Genomic DNA, 17,584 nt, shown 5'->3' with positions numbered 1-17,584 from the left:
CGGAATACTTGCTTGATATTTCGAAGTTTAGCATGTTTTTTTGTATTTAATGAACACAACGATGTATTTGCAATAAAAAACGGCAGATTTGAACTAAAAGACACAATAAGCATGTCAAAATAATTTAATTTATTTACCTTAACATTTGATACTTCAATCCATTTGCCTCCAACCTGAAATCTAATTCACAAATCCTCATTGTCTTTTGTGATGGGTGAATTAGATTTGGCTTATTTTTATTTTATTTGCCTCCAGCCTGAAGCCAAGTAATGTATTTTATTACTTTCTAACAAGACATTGATAATTCAATTTTTGTGATGGGTTTTTGGGTGGTGGATACCAAAACGGTACTTTCCAGAAGTTCCCATTGAATAATTGTACGTATTTTTCTTATCGTCAATTTTACCTTTCTTATCTTCGTAAGTGTTTTCTTAACATTCACAACAAAACAACAACAAAATCTTATCTCTATTAAGTAAAATCGATTGTATGGATCTTAAAATGCCACTGCGTTCAGTTTTGAGCTAAGTTTTCTGATAGTTCTTTAAAATTCATTATCATAGAGATTCGAATTGTCGGTTGTCGACTACTTGATATCCTCTCCCTCCTCTTTTATCTAGCTCTAGACTGTCATCGTAAGATAAACTTACAAATGCAAAGTACGCAAGATAAACTTACATAAACAGGGTATGTAAGATAAACTTTCACAAGTAGAGTTTTTTTTTATCATTCACAGAGCCAATTAAATAAATAAGTCACATATCTTTCACTTGATTGTAATATATATTTTTGCAAAATTGTATTTAACTAATTTAATTAGAGTACAAATATAGTCGCGTATTTTCCATCTTGGTTCAAAATACATTCTATTGCAATCATGTAGGTAATTTGGTTAAAGGGTAATAGAAAAACATTAAAACAAGGGATGCACACTATTCCCTGACAGAGACTCAAGTTTATCTCTGGATCCAGAAGACAAAAAATTCCACACGCGGAGAAGACCCAATAAATTATTCTCAACTGACTCACTTCCCACCCACCACCGCCGCCGCCACCGACGCGTCCACCAAACTTCCAAATCTCCCCACCGAAGTCCTCCCAGTTTCATCCTCCTCTGCCTCCCTCAGCTCTATCTGCTTTGCTCCCTCTCTCTCTCCCAATAATTAATCTAATCCACTCCCACTGACAGAGCTCTCATCAGTGGCCATTTTTAAATTGAAGAGTTGTTGGTGGGTGCCTCTGGGTTTTTATTCTTTGCCCCCCAAACAAAAGGCACACCCTAGATTTATAGGATCCTCAACCGTGATTCTGGGGATGGGTCTGTTTTCTGAAACCCACAGTACCAAGCATGTGCTTTTCTAATAGGAAGTCTTCATCTCTCTCCCTCTTCAATCATACAAAATCTCCTTACTTTATTACTATTACTTTTATTCCATTTTTATCCTGACCAAAGCTTCTATCTTTACTTCAAATGTGGTCCTACAAATAAAGGGTACCCCTTGTTTTGGTTAATCAGTCCGTGTATGTTGTTCTTGTTTTAGAATTTCAGAGAGAGAAAACTATGGGATCTGGAAATGGGGTTTATTCAGTTGGGGATTTCGATTTGGATGCCAAGTGGCTGATCGATCCAAAGCAACTTTTTGTTGGTCCGAGGATTGGGGAAGGCGCGCATGCCAAAGTGTACGAGGGAAAGTAAGTCAAACCTCAGTACAACCTCTGTGTTTGTTTTGTCTTAGATTCTGAATTTCTGGTCTCTCAGGTTTAGCAATTTATAATTTTGTCTTAGGATCTTGTTAAATATAAATGCAAAGTTGAGTTGGGTTTTAGCAGAACTAATCAAAGATCGAAACTCTTCAGTTTTCTGAACAATCCCAGGTTTGGTGTTGTGCAATTGTGGTGCTTATGATGCCGAATATGTGTTTTTCGTGTCGAGTTACAACGAAAATGTTCTGTTCTGTTGTGTTCTTAATCTGTTTGGTGTTGTGTTTTGTTTGTTCTAGATATAAGAATCAAAATGTTGCTGTAAAAATTGTTCCTAGAGGAGAAACCCCAGAGGAGATTGCCAAGAGAGAAGCCCGGTTTGCGAGGGAAGTGGCAATGATGTCGAAAGTGCAGCACAAGAACTTAGTGAAGGTTGTTTGTCTAATTTTCGATGAGTAGTTGTGATAAATACTCGGCGTATTTGCAATATCTGATGCGGATTTGGTTTCCTGTGTATTACCAGTTCATTGGTGCCTGCAAAGAACCTGTAATGGTCATAGTGACCGAGCTTCTTCTAGGCGGGACTTTGCGCAAATACTTGTTCAGCATGCGGCCAAGGTGCTTGGACACGCATGTGGCAGTTGGGTTTGCGCTTGATATTGCTCGTGCTATGGAATGCTTACACTCCCATGGAATCATTCACCGGGACCTGAAACCTGGTATGTGGTTTAATTGATTGTTTAACATAAAAGCTTGACCTTTGAGAAGAATTAGTGAATTATATCTGTGAGCATGTCTCGAATATGGAAATCCGAAGAGTTGTTATTAGCATTAGGTGGCTGATAATTTGGTATTCAACGTGATTGAAGGCTTCCGTACTCTTGTAGCAGATTAAGGATCACAAAAACGAATTGCTTTAGTTCACATAACTCTCATTTCTTCTGCTTAGGGATGCAATTATTGTTAGGGCGAAGTTTATTTCTGAAGAAAGGGTTTGTTCCACAATCTCACACTTTTGTCCTGTCCTTTTCCCAGAGAATTTGATCTTGACCGCAGACCATAAAACCGTCAAACTTGCGGATTTTGGCTTAGCAAGGGAAGAGTCGTTGACTGAGATGATGACCGCTGAAACTGGGACATACCGGTGGATGGCTCCTGAGGTACGGTACTTAACTTGATCATTCAAAAATTGAAATTTTTTCTCTCATACAGCTTGTGAGTATGCGTTTTATTTCAGCAAACTAATTATCCACCTTTGTTTTCGGTGACAGCTTTACAGCACAGTTACATTACGACATGGAGAGAAGAAGCATTACAATCATAAGGTGGACGCATACAGCTTTGCAATTGTATTGTGGGAACTCATCCATAACAAGCTGCCTTTCGAAGGCATGTCAAATTTACAAGCAGCATATGCAGCCGCTTTTAAGGTAAGAAAATACCGAAATAGTCTTATTCTGTTACTCATAACTTGGTGCTTGTTTTTCATCGCAATCTGAGGTTATACGATTTGTTTCAGAATGTTAGACCCAGTGCCGAAAGCCTACCCGAGGATTTGGCTCTGATCGTAACTTCATGTTGGAAAGAGGATCCCAATGACCGGCCCAACTTCACCCAAATTATACAGATGCTGCTGCATTACCTCTCTACTATTTCGGCGCCAGCACCCGCTATCCCCCAACGGATGTTCAAATCTGAGAACGCTGTACTCCCACCAGAGTCACCCGGTACTAGTTCTTTGATGGCTACACACAACTCCGGTGAAACCACTAAAACCAACACGGACATGGAAGATAAAACTAAAGGTTTTTTCTCCTGCTTTAGACAGTGTTATTGATACTGAAAGCTGTAATCTTAGGGAAAAAAAACGATAATTTTCATTTAGCGGCCTACGGTCTGATGTTACTGTCGAAATTCAGATGGTGTTTAGGTTTGGTTTGGTCTGATTGAGATCAAATCGAAAGGAATTTTTAGAGTTGTGGAGTTGGGGTTGCTGTGATGTATTGACATTGTAAAAATAAGGGTTCATCCAAAAGCCTATGCTCCTATTCAATAAAATCTCTTCTGAGAGTATGCCATAATCTCGTCATCTTTTACTTAAGTATGAATCTTCATTCCCGTATGACGAAATTTAATTTGAACATCGTTTTTTGGATGAGAGAAAGTAACTGGGAAGAGGAGGTCCAAATCTTTGGGTTTCTGGAGTCCAGTAACAAAACTCACAAACCAAAAACTATGAAAAAAAGATTTTTAAATAAAAATCGCCGTTGCCGGGGATCGAACCCGGGTCACCCGCGTGACAGGCGGGAATACTTACCACTATACTACAACGACATTTTGATGCCAGTTTCTTCTCCAAAATATATTTAATTCAATGTATTAATATTTAACAAGCTGCCCGCGCTGGCTACTGCCTGGTACTTGCTGCCCAAGACAATCAGTCACATCAAACGGGCAGAAGGACCGCAATTACGGGGAATTGCAGGGGTAAAATCGATAATCCACAAAAGTCCACAAAACGTTTCCATATGTAGCTTGGGGAGCACGGTAGCCACCTCATCAAATCCGACAGTAAATTACCGTAATGGCACTTGCTCGATTTTCGAGCCCCCACAAAAGCTCGATAGGACAGATTCGTTCTCTCCGAAGCTCAGCCTCGGACACAATTTCGTCAACCTCCGGGCCCCACTGAGAAAGCCTCGCGGCGGTTCCGCCTCCTCGGCGACCAAAGATTCTGAATCCAAACCTGAGGTGCGGAGGCAAAGGCTCGGAGGGTCCGAAGCTGGATTTTCCCGCTCACACAGACTCTCTCTCTCTACTTTAACTTAATCCAGTGGAGAAAGGGTCGAGCTCTCGAGCTCTCTCTCTCTCTCCTCTTTCTCTCTCTAAAACTCCATATAAGTTGGGACGCGCTTCGTTGAACGCGGTCTCCTACTTCGAAGAAATGGCAAGGTGAGAAACCCTTTCACTCATCAGCGGTGAAAATGTGGCAGGACAATACATAAATGCATAAATAAATTAAGAAATAAATAAAAGAATTTCTGGAAAGCTTCTTTTGATTGGATACAAAATTTTCCCAGCTTCTTCAACCCATGTAAATTTTCTTGTTTAGTTTTGGTTTCTGGGTTTTTTTTATTTTTTATTTTTTATTTTTTTATTCGGATGAACGGACAGTTTCGAAAGTTGTTTGCTTTGTAAGTGTTGAGATGCTGGATTTGGATTTAAATTTTGATTTTTTGGGGATTTTGTGGGAAACCCATCAAACAGGAAGATTCAATCTAGCTCTTTGATGCGTAAAGATTTTTAATTTATATGGGAGTTTCCTGATTTGGGATAAATGTTCAGATGCTGTCAAAGCTTCTATTTTATTAATGTTGGGTTAAAAAAGGAAACTTCCTTAATGTTGAATGAAACATGACATGTACAGATGTTTGATTGATTCCGTGGCTTTGTTAATTTTCTTGTGAATTTGGGGGGTTTTCTGAAAAACTCATATCTGTTTTCACCTTTTCGATTGTACGGGGAATGTAGAACGGATGAATGAAAGCTTTTACGTTTGAGAAATAAGAGTGCGTGGTAGCAAAGGTCTTTCAACTTTATCTATGTGTTTAGTTTTCGTCTATGAACTCTCATATTTGTTTCTCTCATCCTCTAGCTTAACTCTGCGTTGCATGAGTGATCACAGTTTGGTTTCAGGTGTTTTCTCTGTTGGTCATAGTTTGGTTTCAGGTGTTTTCTCTGTTGGTCACAGCTTCTTTAGGGGTTCTAGCTAAAAATTGGTTTTGTGATAAAATTTTGTGGCTTATAGTGTAATGTTCTTGTAGGGCTTGGCTGATCAACAGTAGAGGACTTGCAAGCAAAGTGAAGAATGCTGCTCGGTCGACCGCTTGTCCAATCAAAGAGTGCGGGGCAAATCGTGAATGCCCGAATTGCCATTTTGTTATAGATAACAGCGATGTAAGCTGGATTTTTTGTTGTGTTCATATGCAATTATTTATGTGTTCTCCAAAACAAAACAAAAAAACTCAACTTTCTGCAAACATGTAAGCTTTTTATTCTTTTAAGTGCTTCTGCAAATCCACTTGTGTAGGTTTTATCGGAATGGCCTGGCTTACCGGTTGGTGTGAAGTTTGATCCATCTGATGGTGAACTCTTAGTACACTTAGCGGCTAAGTGTGGTGTCGGAAACTCACAGCCACACTTGCTTATCGATGAGTTCATCCCTACACTTGAGGGGGATAATGGAATTTGCTATGATCATCCCAAAAATCTTCCTGGTATGTAGCTCCCAGACTTCATATTTCTGATTTCACGTGTTCATCGTGCATCATCTACTCGTGCTTGAAAATGATATCGACTGAACCAAATTGAACTTATACTTAGAACTTTTTTTCCCCTTTTTTGGTGTCGAAGGATGCAACTTGATGAGATTAGCTTAGCTGCTCTCTTTGTTCTCGTGTCTGTACAATGTGCTTCCTCTCATTACTTTCGAATCTCGATCTATAGGTTTAGGATTATTGAATTGTGGTTAGGTCATTGTACTTTGTTTTGTTTCAGGCGCAACAAAAGATGGAAGCAGCATCCATTTCTTCCATAAAACAATGAAAGCATATGCTACTGGTCAGAGGAAGCGCCGCAAGGTTGATAGTCAGCGTAGCGTGGCTTCAGAGGATGTCCGCTGGCACAAAACGGGTAAGACCAAGGCTATAATGGAAAATGGAGTTCAGGGCTGGAAGAAGATCATGGTCCTATACAAAAGTTCGAAGAAAGGTGCCAAACCAGAAAAGGTTAACTGGGTGATGCATCAGTATCACCTGGGAGCTGAAGAGGATGAGAGAGAAGGCGAATATGTGGTGTCAAAGATATTCTACCAGCAGCATAAGCAGTCAGAAAGGAATGACAACAATGTGGTCGCTGAAGATAATGATGTCAATGCACTTCGAACTAGCCCCAGGACCCCCGTACCCAATCCTCCAATTCCACCTAGACCAGGGAAATCTGTATGCTTTGAGGATGTTCCTGATGAAGCTATGCTCCGCTCATCTGTCAAGGTAGGCGGTCTATGATTTGTATACCTCATTAGTTAAAAAGCTACACTACCGTAAATAGAAAAGAGAACGGAATTTTGATATCGTTCTGTCTTCAGAACTTGACATATATGCTCAGTGTCCCATAGACAAAACTCTAGATTTTTTGCTTTGATTACGAAAATTCTTTAGTGTGTTGGATTCTTACTGAACTTTATTTTGTGGAATAGGAACCGGAGCTTGCCCAGGAAGCATATAATGTCCCTCAACCTGATACTCGGTTTGAAGACAGTATTGGGCAGCCTACCTGGCTGGCAGGCGAATCTCAGGCTGACGATTTGCATAGCTTGGATGAAACCTTGTTATGCAAGGAGATCTTTGGTTCAGCACCGAATCTCATATCTAACACTGACTTCAATAACAATACATACGAGGTGAATGGAAACAGCAGCACATCGGGTGGACTTCGTGACCTTGAGAATGTTGGACTTGATTCTCCTCCAGATTTCCAGCTACCTGTAAGCTTCCTGCTTACCCTTTCTTCTTCTGCTTTGTTAGATTGCTCAAGAAATATTGTACTAAAATTCACATTCATAATGCAGGATTGGCAGTTTTCTTCCCAAGACAGTTTTAATTGGCTAGACAGGTTAAGCTGACGATGAAAAAGCTTCCGGGAATGACATTGTGCAATCGTAGAATCCATTCGAATGGCCTCTTTTTCTGCATGCTCTTCAAGGGCAACGAGGCAACTTCAGTGCTTTAGGATACGCATGGAGTTTCCCCTTGCCCTCTGCAACTTCTCCGAGCATATGAAGTGCGTAGGCATGTAGCCACGGAGATACAGATTCCTATCACTCAGCTGTCGACTACTTAGATTAGTATTCAGAACTCAGAATGTTCAACCGAAAATTAGCAAGGATGATTTTATGTTCCGCCCTTGGCCTTGGCTTCTCCTATGTGCCAAATACGGGTGATCGTTGTATTTTTAGTATTGGCGTTGTGTGCTTGTGAACTAGTGAGACTGTTTTTGCAACCAGTGTATGGCAGATCAAAGCATCTCGTGGGATGCTCATACATTGTTGGCAATAGCAGTTATGTGCCATTCTACCTTTGTTGTTGCATTGTGTAATTTGGAACTCATTGCTTCTTGACAAATGCTTGCTGTATAATCAATGGTTTGTTTTATTATTTATTTATTTTTATCAGCAATTGTTATCTTTGAGATTTAACCGAATTATATGTGTTGCCACTCAGTACTACGGTCTGGTGATATTCCTCTTCACTTAGAAGTGAGAGGTTTTAGGTTCGAATCTCGTGGATGGTGAATTCGATACCAAATTAGATTATCCATTGTGTGGTTTAGCCGAACTCCCATTCCCTTTAGTGTAAAAATATCAATGTACTGAAGAAAAAAAAAACCGAATTATATGTGTCAACAAAGTGAAGATTGTTCAAATGATATTATCTACACTAAGGGAGAGGGATGTGAGCTTATCCTTACAATGAGCTAACAATAATGTGATTCAAATTCGTTTTTAGCGAGAATTAAACCTAAGATCTCTCACTTACAAATGAAGATAAATATCACTAGATTATAGCGGTGCTTTAAATGGTCATGTGCTTGTTGCTTTTTTTATTTCTCTTCGTAAAAAAAGTTTTATTAATTAGATACTATACTTTATATTGGCCCAAGTCGATATAAGAACAAGTAATCGGATGCCAAATTTTACGAGAATGACAACGGAGACACCAAGGTGATAACGTCCCAAAAAGCTAAAATTATCAAGTGTTGCCATGAAAAATGTTAAAACACGCGGTGAAGTTAGTTTAATCACAAATTACACCTCCAATTAAAAATCAACTAGCCTTTCTACACACGCTTACGCCCATGGAAAAGCCCTTTTTTTTTTTAATCAAGATGCGCTACACACAACATAGTTTTTTTTTTCTTTTTTCACTTTGCAATTGTCAAGAAGCCTGATTTTTTTTTTATAGCAGTGCTCCGAAATTACATTCTTCACGACTACCTGCAAATGCAAAGAAGTTATCAATCTCTACAACTGTAAAATGGAAGACAATTAACATAATACGATTAATTCAAAATGATAAATTGTAAGCTTCAATGGAAACCAAATGGTAGAAGAAAATGCAATTGACCACTTCTTTACAATGAAGAGGGAGAGAATCGATGGATATGTTAGGGATTTCTTCTAAAGAGGTATTACAAACAAACAACCAAATAATTAAACTCTACAACTTTGTTAAATTGATCACCTATTGAGTAAGCCTATGAAGCCTATGAAGCCAAGAAAATGGATAATTGATTTTTGTCATAAAATATAACAAATCAAGATGACATTTAGAAGTTAGGATAAGTGGAAAAGTGATGCAAGAAAAGGGGTACTGACAAAAGCAGATACCATAACTTTGCACATGGGCTTAATTGCTTAAAGGTTCAAGAATTTACATTGGTTTAGGATGTAATATCCAATATTTCCATACGGGGTGTGCTATTCACACATCATTTTTACTTCTCACACACTCTTTGTTAATTTATGTTCGTTGATCTTCTTCAATTCATTCGATTCGACGATCGTAAACCAAAAATGTGTGGGAGAAGTAAAAAGGGATGTGTGGATATTACACATCTTTCCATAAACCTCTCCGCATAATTTTTGAAATAACAAAACTCTTGAACAGTATTAGCAACAAATAAAATTTAAAATACCCGATTCGAACGAAGCAAGATAATCAATACCTCTAAGTCAACACTAAGAAGCAAACCACCAAATTATATTGTTAACCAAAATCTAACCTCTAAGTCAAACTGAGATGATTATCCGGCTCTCTACAGAAGAATCTTCACTTAATGGTACCCCTAATATCCTCCCTTTACTGAGTAAATGAACAAAAAAATACCAAAAAAAAGAAAGAAATCAAATGTAGTTTTGGAATGCCCACTGACCACTGATTTCAATAATCTTGTCATCCGAATTTGTAATTTGTACACACGCTGAAAAAATCTACTTATATTACCAAATACAACATAAAATAATTTAGTAGGAATATTTAACCTAGCAATAAACTTGGAAAGCAAAAAAAGTAGGAGATAAAGAAAAGAAAGTTAAGAAAATAAAAATAAGAATTAAACTGATTGTATTATGATTCGATTCAACGATAATTACATATTTACATAATAAGGCACATCTCTTATTAATTTAAAGAGATACAAAAAAACTTTTGAATTAACCTGTCACTTCCTTCCGCATTGCTTTGAAATTGATCCTATCTAAGATCCCACTTGCTATCAAATCAAACCTTGATTTGATGAGAAACAAATTTCTGCATGAAAAAAAATGCGCTGTTTAATTTGGTGTACGCGATTAAAGATACAATAGCAACAGCAAATTCAACGGAGAGATTGAGAGGAGAAGTTACCATCAACATCATCAACAGCCATTTGGACATCTTGCAGACTTATCAGTCTCTTCGTCACAGCCTTCTTTTGATGTTAAAATCAAAATTAAATAATATAAAAATTAAATAAACATACAAGCACATACATACTGTAATTAAATATAATTTTGATGGAGTAATTAGTCAAGTGGCAAAAAAATTGAATGAAGAAATACCAAGAAAATTGATGGAGTAATTAGTTACTATCTTTAAAATGGGGCATGTACTATCTGGAGCAGCAGTCTTTTTTTTTTTTTTTTTTTGCTATGGAAAAGCACAACCGCGTCGTGCGTTTTCATCCTCCCCTCTCATGCTGTAGATTTTAGTTTTTTGTGTGGTTTCAGTTTTGACACAACTTTTTATATTTTTAGTGTTTTATGTTATTATCTAAAACAAAATAAAATAAATATGTGGTTACGGAAATACCCTTGTTATTATATTCTGTATTTTATGGGCAGTTGTAATTTTTTTTTGTTTTCAGGGGCTTTTGTGTTCAGTTGTTTTTTGTGAAGCCTTGAGACATCAAAACTCACTTCTGGCTTTCTAATATTATATACTAGCTTTTCTGAACACGCTTACGCGCATGCAAAAGGTTTTTTCTTAATCAAGGCGTGCTAGGCACGACATACATAGTTTTTTTTTTATATCCTTTTTCACTTTGCAATTGTTAAGAAGCGTATTTTTTTTTTAATTAATGATACCGATCATTAACAACAACAAAAATAATGGAAGAACTTTTTGATATGTTCATTTAGAAGATTTAAAAGTGCCGGAAACTTTGTGTAAGGTAAAAAAATTGGTGCGTGAAAATCACTTTTCAAAAAAAAAATTAATAAAATTAAATGTTTGTATAGACTAACATGCAATATCTACACTTTTCATTTTGTGAAACAAATACAATACAGATATGTTAATAAGACCTTTCGTATATCACTAAATCCCGTGGACTACTAATATAGGCCACAGACTTGAGTTTAGTTGTAAGGTATTTAGCAACATCTCATAAAATTGTTGTATAGCGGTGCTCTGAAATTGCATTCTTCACGATTACCTGCAAATGCAAAAAAGTTATCAATCTTTACAACTGTAAAATGAAAGTAAGACAATTAACATAATACAATTAATTCAAAGTGATAAATTGTAAGCTTCAATGGAAACTGGTAGAAGAAAAAGCAATTGACCACTTCTTTACGATGAAGAGGGAGAGTATCAATGGATATGTTAGGGATTTCTTCTAAAGAGGTATTACAAACAAACAACCAAATAATTAAACTCTGCAACTTTGTTAAATTGATCACCTATTGAATAAGCCTATGAAGCCTATGAAGCCAAGAAAATGGATAATTGATTTTTGTCATAAAATATAACAAATCAAGATGACATTTAGAAGTTAGGATAAGTGGAAAATTGATGCAAGAAAAGGGGTGCTGACAAAGCAGATACTATAGCTTTGCACATGGGCTTAATTGCAGACAAGGATTGTCTGTCCTTCCACTTCTGGTGCTTTCCCGTGCCCTTCTATTTATGTGGTCACAGTTAAGTCACGTCAACATTTTATATTACTATTCACTTTTTTGTCTTATTATCTCTATAAAAAAATAATATAAAAGGGTAACGTAGCTTAACCGTAACCACACAAAACAGAAGGGCACGGGAAGGCAGACAATCCTTGTCCCTTAATTGCTTAAAGGTTCAAGAATAAACATTGGTTTAGGATGTAATATCCAATATTTCCATAAGCTTCTCCACATAATTTTTGAAATAACAAAACTCTTGAATAGTATTAGCACAAATAAAATTCAAAATACTTGATTCAAACGAAGCAAGATAACCAACGCCTCTAAGTCAACACTAAGAAGAAAACCATCAAATTCTATTGTTAACCAAAATCTAACCTCTAACTCAAACTGAGATGATTATCCGGCTCTCTGCAGAGGAATCTTCACTCAATGGTACCCCTAATATCCTCCCTTTACCGAGTAAATGAACAAAAAAATACCAAAATAAAAAAGAAATCAAATGTAGTTTTGGAATGCCCACTGACCACTGATTTCAATAATCTCGTTATCCTCTTCTTCTGAATTTGTAATCTATACACACGCTGAAAAAATCTACTTATATTTCCAAATAAAACAAAAAATAATTAAGTACGAATATTTAACCTAGCAATAAACTTGGAAATCTAAAAAAGTTGGAGATAAAGAAAAGAAAGATGAAGAAAATAAAAATAAGAATTAAACTGATTGTATTACGATTCGATTCAATGATAATTACACAATTACATAATAAGGCACATCTCTTATTGATTTAAAAAGATACAAAAAACTTTTAAATTAACCTGTCACCTCCTTCCACATTGCTTTGACATTTATCCTATCTAAGATCCCACTTGCTATCAAATCTCTGATTTGATGAGAAACAAACTTCTGCATGAAAAAAAAGGTCATGAGAAGTCTTGCATTGCGCGGTCCACGAGAAACAAACTGAATCAGTTTTAGATACTTGCAAGACTTCAGCCGGAAACCATGCGCTGTTTAGTTTGGTGTACACATAACACGATTAAAGATACAATAGCAATAGCAAATTCAACGGAGAGATTGAGAGAAGAAGTACCATCAGCATCGGCAGTAGCCATTTCGACATCTTGCAGACTTATCAGTTCCTTCGTCACAGCCTCCTCTTGATGCTAAAATCAAAATTAAATAAATATACAAACACATACATATTGTAATTAAATATAATTTTGATGGAGTAATTAGTCAAGTGGCAAAAAAATTGAATGAAGGAATACCAAGAAAATTGATGGAGTAATTATTTACTATCTTCAAAACGAGGCATGTACTGCAGACCCGTCTTCTTTAAATAGTGATATGTGGATTGTGGGTTTGGAGCAGCACGATCAATTTTTTTTTTTTTGCTATGGAAAAGCACAACCGCGTCGTGCATTTTCATCCTCCCTTCTCATGCTGTATATTTCAGTTTTTTTTGTGTGGTTTCAGTTTTGACGCCACTTTTTATTTTTTTAGTGTTTTATGTTATTATCTAAAACAAAATAAAACAAATATGTGTTTACGGAAATACCCTTGGGATTATATTTTGTATTTTATGGGTTAGTTGTAATTTTTTTTGTTTTAGGGGCTTTTGTGTCCAGTTGTTTTTTGTGAAGCCTTGAAACACCAAAACTCACTTCTAGCTTTCCAATAGAGTGCTACTAGACCCACCCCAATGTCCTATTTTCCCACCCACCACATAAAATTAAAAAAGTAAAATGTTATTTCCCCACCCACCATTATTCCCAAAATAACCATAATTTTTTTTTAAATAACTCTGATATATCTTTAAATAATATTATAAATAAATAAATAAAAATATACAAAATGAAAGAAAATGCAAGACCTAAGACCTAGACATTCATCAACTCCTTCACACCTAATGCCGCAAAAATCCCGAATCCCCAAACCACTCTTCTTCCTCTCTCTTTTTTTTTTGTCAAAACCGCAGATCTCACGTCCAATTCTCTTTTTTCTCCATTGAAGTTTCTCGCCTTCATCTAGCACACGCCCATTCCTTCCTCCAACCTTTCCGTCGATTCTAACCCAAATCTTTCTCAACCTCTTTCCACCAAAGATATCACACTCCACCCACCATTATTTATTTATTATTTTAGTACTGAATTAAATAGGAGTTTAAGAGTCTTCTTTTAAAAAGATAAATATGTTATTAACATTTTCATTAAATGGTGGGTGGGGAAATAAGACACCGGGGTGGGAATATCACCACTCTTCCAATATTGAGACAGAGTTTTCTGCACCAAAAAACTCATGTGGCCTCTTTGTGCCTTTGATTTTATTGAGCATGTCTTGGGACTCGGGACCTGAAGCTTGATTTTATTGGGTGTGACTGTTGACATGCTTAATAAAATCAAAGGCAGAGAGAGGCCACAGGAATTTTTGGATGCAGAAGATTTGGACTCTCCAATATTAGAGATTAGAGATATTATTTCTTATTTACGGAAAATAAACACAGCGGAGACCCAATTAGTCCAAGAGACCCAAATGCCAACCCCAAGCCCAAAACCTAAAACCCTGAAAAATCTCAGTCGCCATTTGAAGTGGGGAGGGAAGAAGGGAATGAACAGAGCAAAGGACTCGATTCGCGATTGAGGCCCGTCGCCGTTCGATTGAAGCCAGCCATCAATGTTCGCTGCGAGGAAGCTCAACAGTCACAGCTTCAAGTCCGCCTCTTCTCTCCTCCAATTCGATCCCTCCAAGTACTCTCTCTCTCTCCTAATTACCCTCTGTTTGGTTGCTGAGAAAGTGAATGAATAGTTGCGTGCAGTCTAGTCAACGTCTATGCTGCGAATTTATGCTATTTTTCTTTTCATCAGTGACATTTTCTCAGCAACCAAACAGAATTTCTACCTCCGCATCATTTATCTGGTTTGACCCATTTACTAAATGTGATTTTTCATGTGGAAAGAACAAGTCTTTTTTAGTTGGGCGATATCGTAATTGTTATGGTATCGAAAATTTGAATGCTTTGTTTTAGTGCTTATGATCAATCATTCATAGAGATGGATTTATTTCTCGGAGAATTCTCAGCATTCGATCCGAATAAGTGAGTTTAGTTTGGTCTATCTTTTGAATTTGTTGCAGAAATGCCTTGTTAAGAGATGTCTCGGCGAAGGTTTTATCAAGCAATGTAGTTCAGCTAAGTAAACCGAGTGACGATTGTTTCTCTTCTTCATCGAGACCAGCCAATCCCTTCGATGGGTGGTCTAGGTCAGTGTCGACATCTAGAGGGAGTAGTAGCATGAGGAGCAAAGTCGCTAAGCGGATGCAAAAGGAGTCTGGTAAGACTCTAAGAGAGGTTCGCAGAGCGAAAAAGCTTCAAAAGAAGCTGATGACCGAAAATGAGAGGCTCATTTACAACCTCAAAAGAGTATGTTTCATCTTCTGCTTTGCAGCTACTAGCTTCTTAATGATACCTGGTTTCCGACTTTTATTTTGTCCTTATCGCTAAAACTCAAGGTTTTCAAGCCATTTTCATTAGTTTTCCTTATTAAAAAAAGCTCTTCATAAGCGAAATGAAAACAATGACGTTTTGCCAAATATTTCAAGCTTTAATAGCCGATAACTGTTCTGAAAACTTTAGGATTACTTCCACAATTTTGTTTCTTTTAAGTAGTATTGAAGTTTTCCCTCCTGTATTCCTGGGCCACAGTGTCTTCTTTTTGGCGTATTAAATTCATCAGATAACCATTTCGAACATATGACTTATTCAGGCCAAGAGGAAAGTAGCACTACTACTACAAAAGCTGAAAAAATACGAGCTTCCAGATCTGCCTGCACCCCATCATGATCCTGAGATATTAACCCTCGAGCAGCTTCAGGCATTGAAGAAGATTGGCTTCAAAAATAAAAATTATGTTCCTGTTGGTGTTCGTGGGGTCTTTGGAGGAGTTGTCCAGAATATGCATCTACACTGGAAGTTTCACGAGACTGTACAAGTTTGCTGTGATAACTTCCCCAAAGAAAAGATCAAGGAAATGGCCTCTATGATTGCGAGACTGAGTGGTGGTATAGTGGTAAACATACACAATACTAAAACAATCATCATGTTTCGTGGAAGAAATTACCGGCAGCCAAAAAATTTAATACCTTTCAATACCCTTACAAAAAGGAAGGTGAGTAAACATAAGTGTGTCCCATTCTAATATTCGATTGTTTTGGCTTGCATTAATTGAGAACATTTGCAATGGAGTGTTAACTTCTGCATCTTTACATGCAGGCATTATTCAAGGCAAGATTTGAACAAGCCCTCGAATCTCAGAAGCTAAACATAAAGAAGATAGAACAGCAGCTCCGCCGAAGTGGTATTAATCCTGAGGATCCAGTTGCCATTGCAAGCATCCAGAGAGTAGCTTCCTCGTTCTTTAATGCAATTGATCAGAAGGACGGAAGTCCTTATGTCTTCCAAGGGGACAAACCGTCTGTAGCAGAGCCTGATAATAAATTTAAACATCCAGAGCCTCCTGATGAGGAAGAGGAGGAGGAGTTGGACAAATTCATAGCTGAAATTGAGGATGCAGCGGAACGAGAGTGGGCTGCGGAGGAAGCAGCTGAGAAAGAGGAGTTCACAAGAATGAGGTATTGGAACAGAGAAGAGTATGGCGGGAGATATAGAAGATCTGAAGAACCTGAAAATGACGATTCTGATGATGAGATCCCGAGGGTAAGGGATTGGAGGCATACACATGGCAAGCAGAGGCCTAATGGTGATTACGAAGATGACGATGAGGAATGGCATTCTAATAATGTTGTGGGCTCTAGTGTTCTCGACAGTGATGCTGATGATTCTGATGGAACGCCTGAGAAGTTCAAGATATCTCCAAGAGACATGGGGAGGCAGGATAAGTTTGTCAGGGCCAGGAATGATGAACGCTTTTATAGAAATCCTGAAGCTAACAACAGAAATGCTAATAACAGAAAGATTATGGCGGACGATGGCACTGAATCAGAAAATGTGCTCGGCGATCTTGATACTGCAATGTGGAAATTCAGTTCTGAGGAAGAGCACGACTCAACAGTATCAAGAGCTGCGAACTATGATTTCCGAAGTAGCAGTGATGAAGAAGAGGACTTAATGTACACAAAGGGAGGAAAGGAGCGGGTAAATGATTCCGAAAGCAACACTGGTTATTCCAACAAAGCTCGTGGCAAGTTTGAGGCATCAAGAGTTGCAGACGGGAAACATGATAGGAGGATTGGCAGGGGCAACAGTGAATATTTCAAAAGAAATGCTGATGTTAGCACAAGAAGAAAGCCGGTTGAGGAGGATGTCAAGTCCAAGGATATCTCCGGCGATTCTGAAAACGAAATATGGGAATTAAACGCTGCCAGCGACTCTAGAGCATCAACGACAGGGAGAATCGATTACAACAGCAGCGACGAAGAGGATTATCAAGTAAGGAGGGAAGAGAAGAAGGGAAATGGCAATAGAAGCACAAGAACAAGAAAAGACTTGGATGAGGATTGGGACAGTGATTAGGACACAAACCATATATTATGGGGAGTTTTAACGAAACATTCTCAGTACTGTTCACTTTAACGAAAAAAAGACATTTTTACTCTAAAAAGTCACTCTTGGTACTATTCACTTACAATACTTTTTTGTCATTTTGATTAAAACTCAAAGTTTTCAAGCCATTTTCATTAGTTTTCCTTATATTATGTCTACATTTTATTGTTTTTAGTTATTTAATAAAAATTTAAATTCAAAAAATATATATTATAAGTGTTTCTCATTAGGCCCGGTGGTGGATGTTCACGAAAGTCCACGACACGAGAGATTCTATCATGCAACCAGAGATTCTATCTCTAATCGAAAACTTATTTGCA

At 37.5% G+C, this 17,584-nt stretch overlaps 3 protein-coding genes and 1 non-coding gene across 5 annotated transcripts; 3 read left to right on the top strand and 1 right to left on the bottom strand.

Annotated features, from left to right (window-relative positions):
- Nucleotides 1–861: 861 nt before the first annotated feature.
- Nucleotides 862–3,774, top strand: LOC103404262 (serine/threonine-protein kinase STY13-like). The gene is made up of 6 exons (XM_008343158.4): nucleotides 862–1,692; nucleotides 2,001–2,133; nucleotides 2,225–2,420; nucleotides 2,737–2,861; nucleotides 2,973–3,131; nucleotides 3,221–3,774. The coding sequence occupies exons 1-6, from the start codon at nucleotides 1,562–1,564 to the stop codon at nucleotides 3,536–3,538; spliced, it is 1,062 nt and encodes a 353-aa protein (XP_008341380.3). The 5' UTR covers nucleotides 862–1,561; the 3' UTR covers nucleotides 3,539–3,774.
- A 189-nt stretch (nucleotides 3,775–3,963) lies between these two features.
- Nucleotides 3,964–4,035, bottom strand: TRNAD-GUC (transfer RNA aspartic acid (anticodon GUC)). The gene has a single exon. It is a non-coding gene; the product is annotated as a tRNA-Asp (tRNA).
- Nucleotides 4,036–4,516: 481 nt separating this feature from the next.
- LOC103404545 (SUPPRESSOR OF GAMMA RESPONSE 1) lies at nucleotides 4,517–7,916 on the top strand. 2 transcript variants are annotated; one of them, XM_008343475.4, is made up of 6 exons: nucleotides 4,517–4,653; nucleotides 5,526–5,658; nucleotides 5,792–5,978; nucleotides 6,259–6,752; nucleotides 6,959–7,246; nucleotides 7,331–7,916. In XM_008343475.4, exons 1-6 carry the CDS (start codon nucleotides 4,646–4,648, stop codon nucleotides 7,382–7,384), a joined length of 1,164 nt encoding a protein of 387 aa, XP_008341697.3. In that variant the 5' UTR covers nucleotides 4,517–4,645; the 3' UTR covers nucleotides 7,385–7,916. The 2 variants fall into 2 exon arrangements, with proteins under 2 accessions (XP_008341697.3, XP_028953707.2); XM_029097874.2 differs by lacking the exon at nucleotides 4,517–4,653 and adding an exon at nucleotides 4,656–4,795.
- A 6,273-nt stretch (nucleotides 7,917–14,189) lies between these two features.
- Nucleotides 14,190–17,349, top strand: LOC103404261 (CRM-domain containing factor CFM9, mitochondrial). The gene is made up of 4 exons (XM_008343157.4): nucleotides 14,190–14,454; nucleotides 14,840–15,125; nucleotides 15,469–15,870; nucleotides 15,975–17,349. Exons 1-4 carry the CDS (start codon nucleotides 14,381–14,383, stop codon nucleotides 17,232–17,234), a joined length of 2,022 nt encoding a protein of 673 aa, XP_008341379.3. The 5' UTR covers nucleotides 14,190–14,380; the 3' UTR covers nucleotides 17,235–17,349.
- The last annotated feature ends 235 nt before the right edge of the window (nucleotides 17,350–17,584 follow it).

Source organism: Malus domestica, chromosome 17 (assembly GCF_042453785.1).
Source record: "Malus domestica chromosome 17, GDT2T_hap1".
Lineage (NCBI taxonomy): Eukaryota > Viridiplantae > Streptophyta > Magnoliopsida > Rosales > Rosaceae > Malus > Malus domestica.
This window is presented reverse-complemented; position numbering and strand designations above follow the sequence as displayed.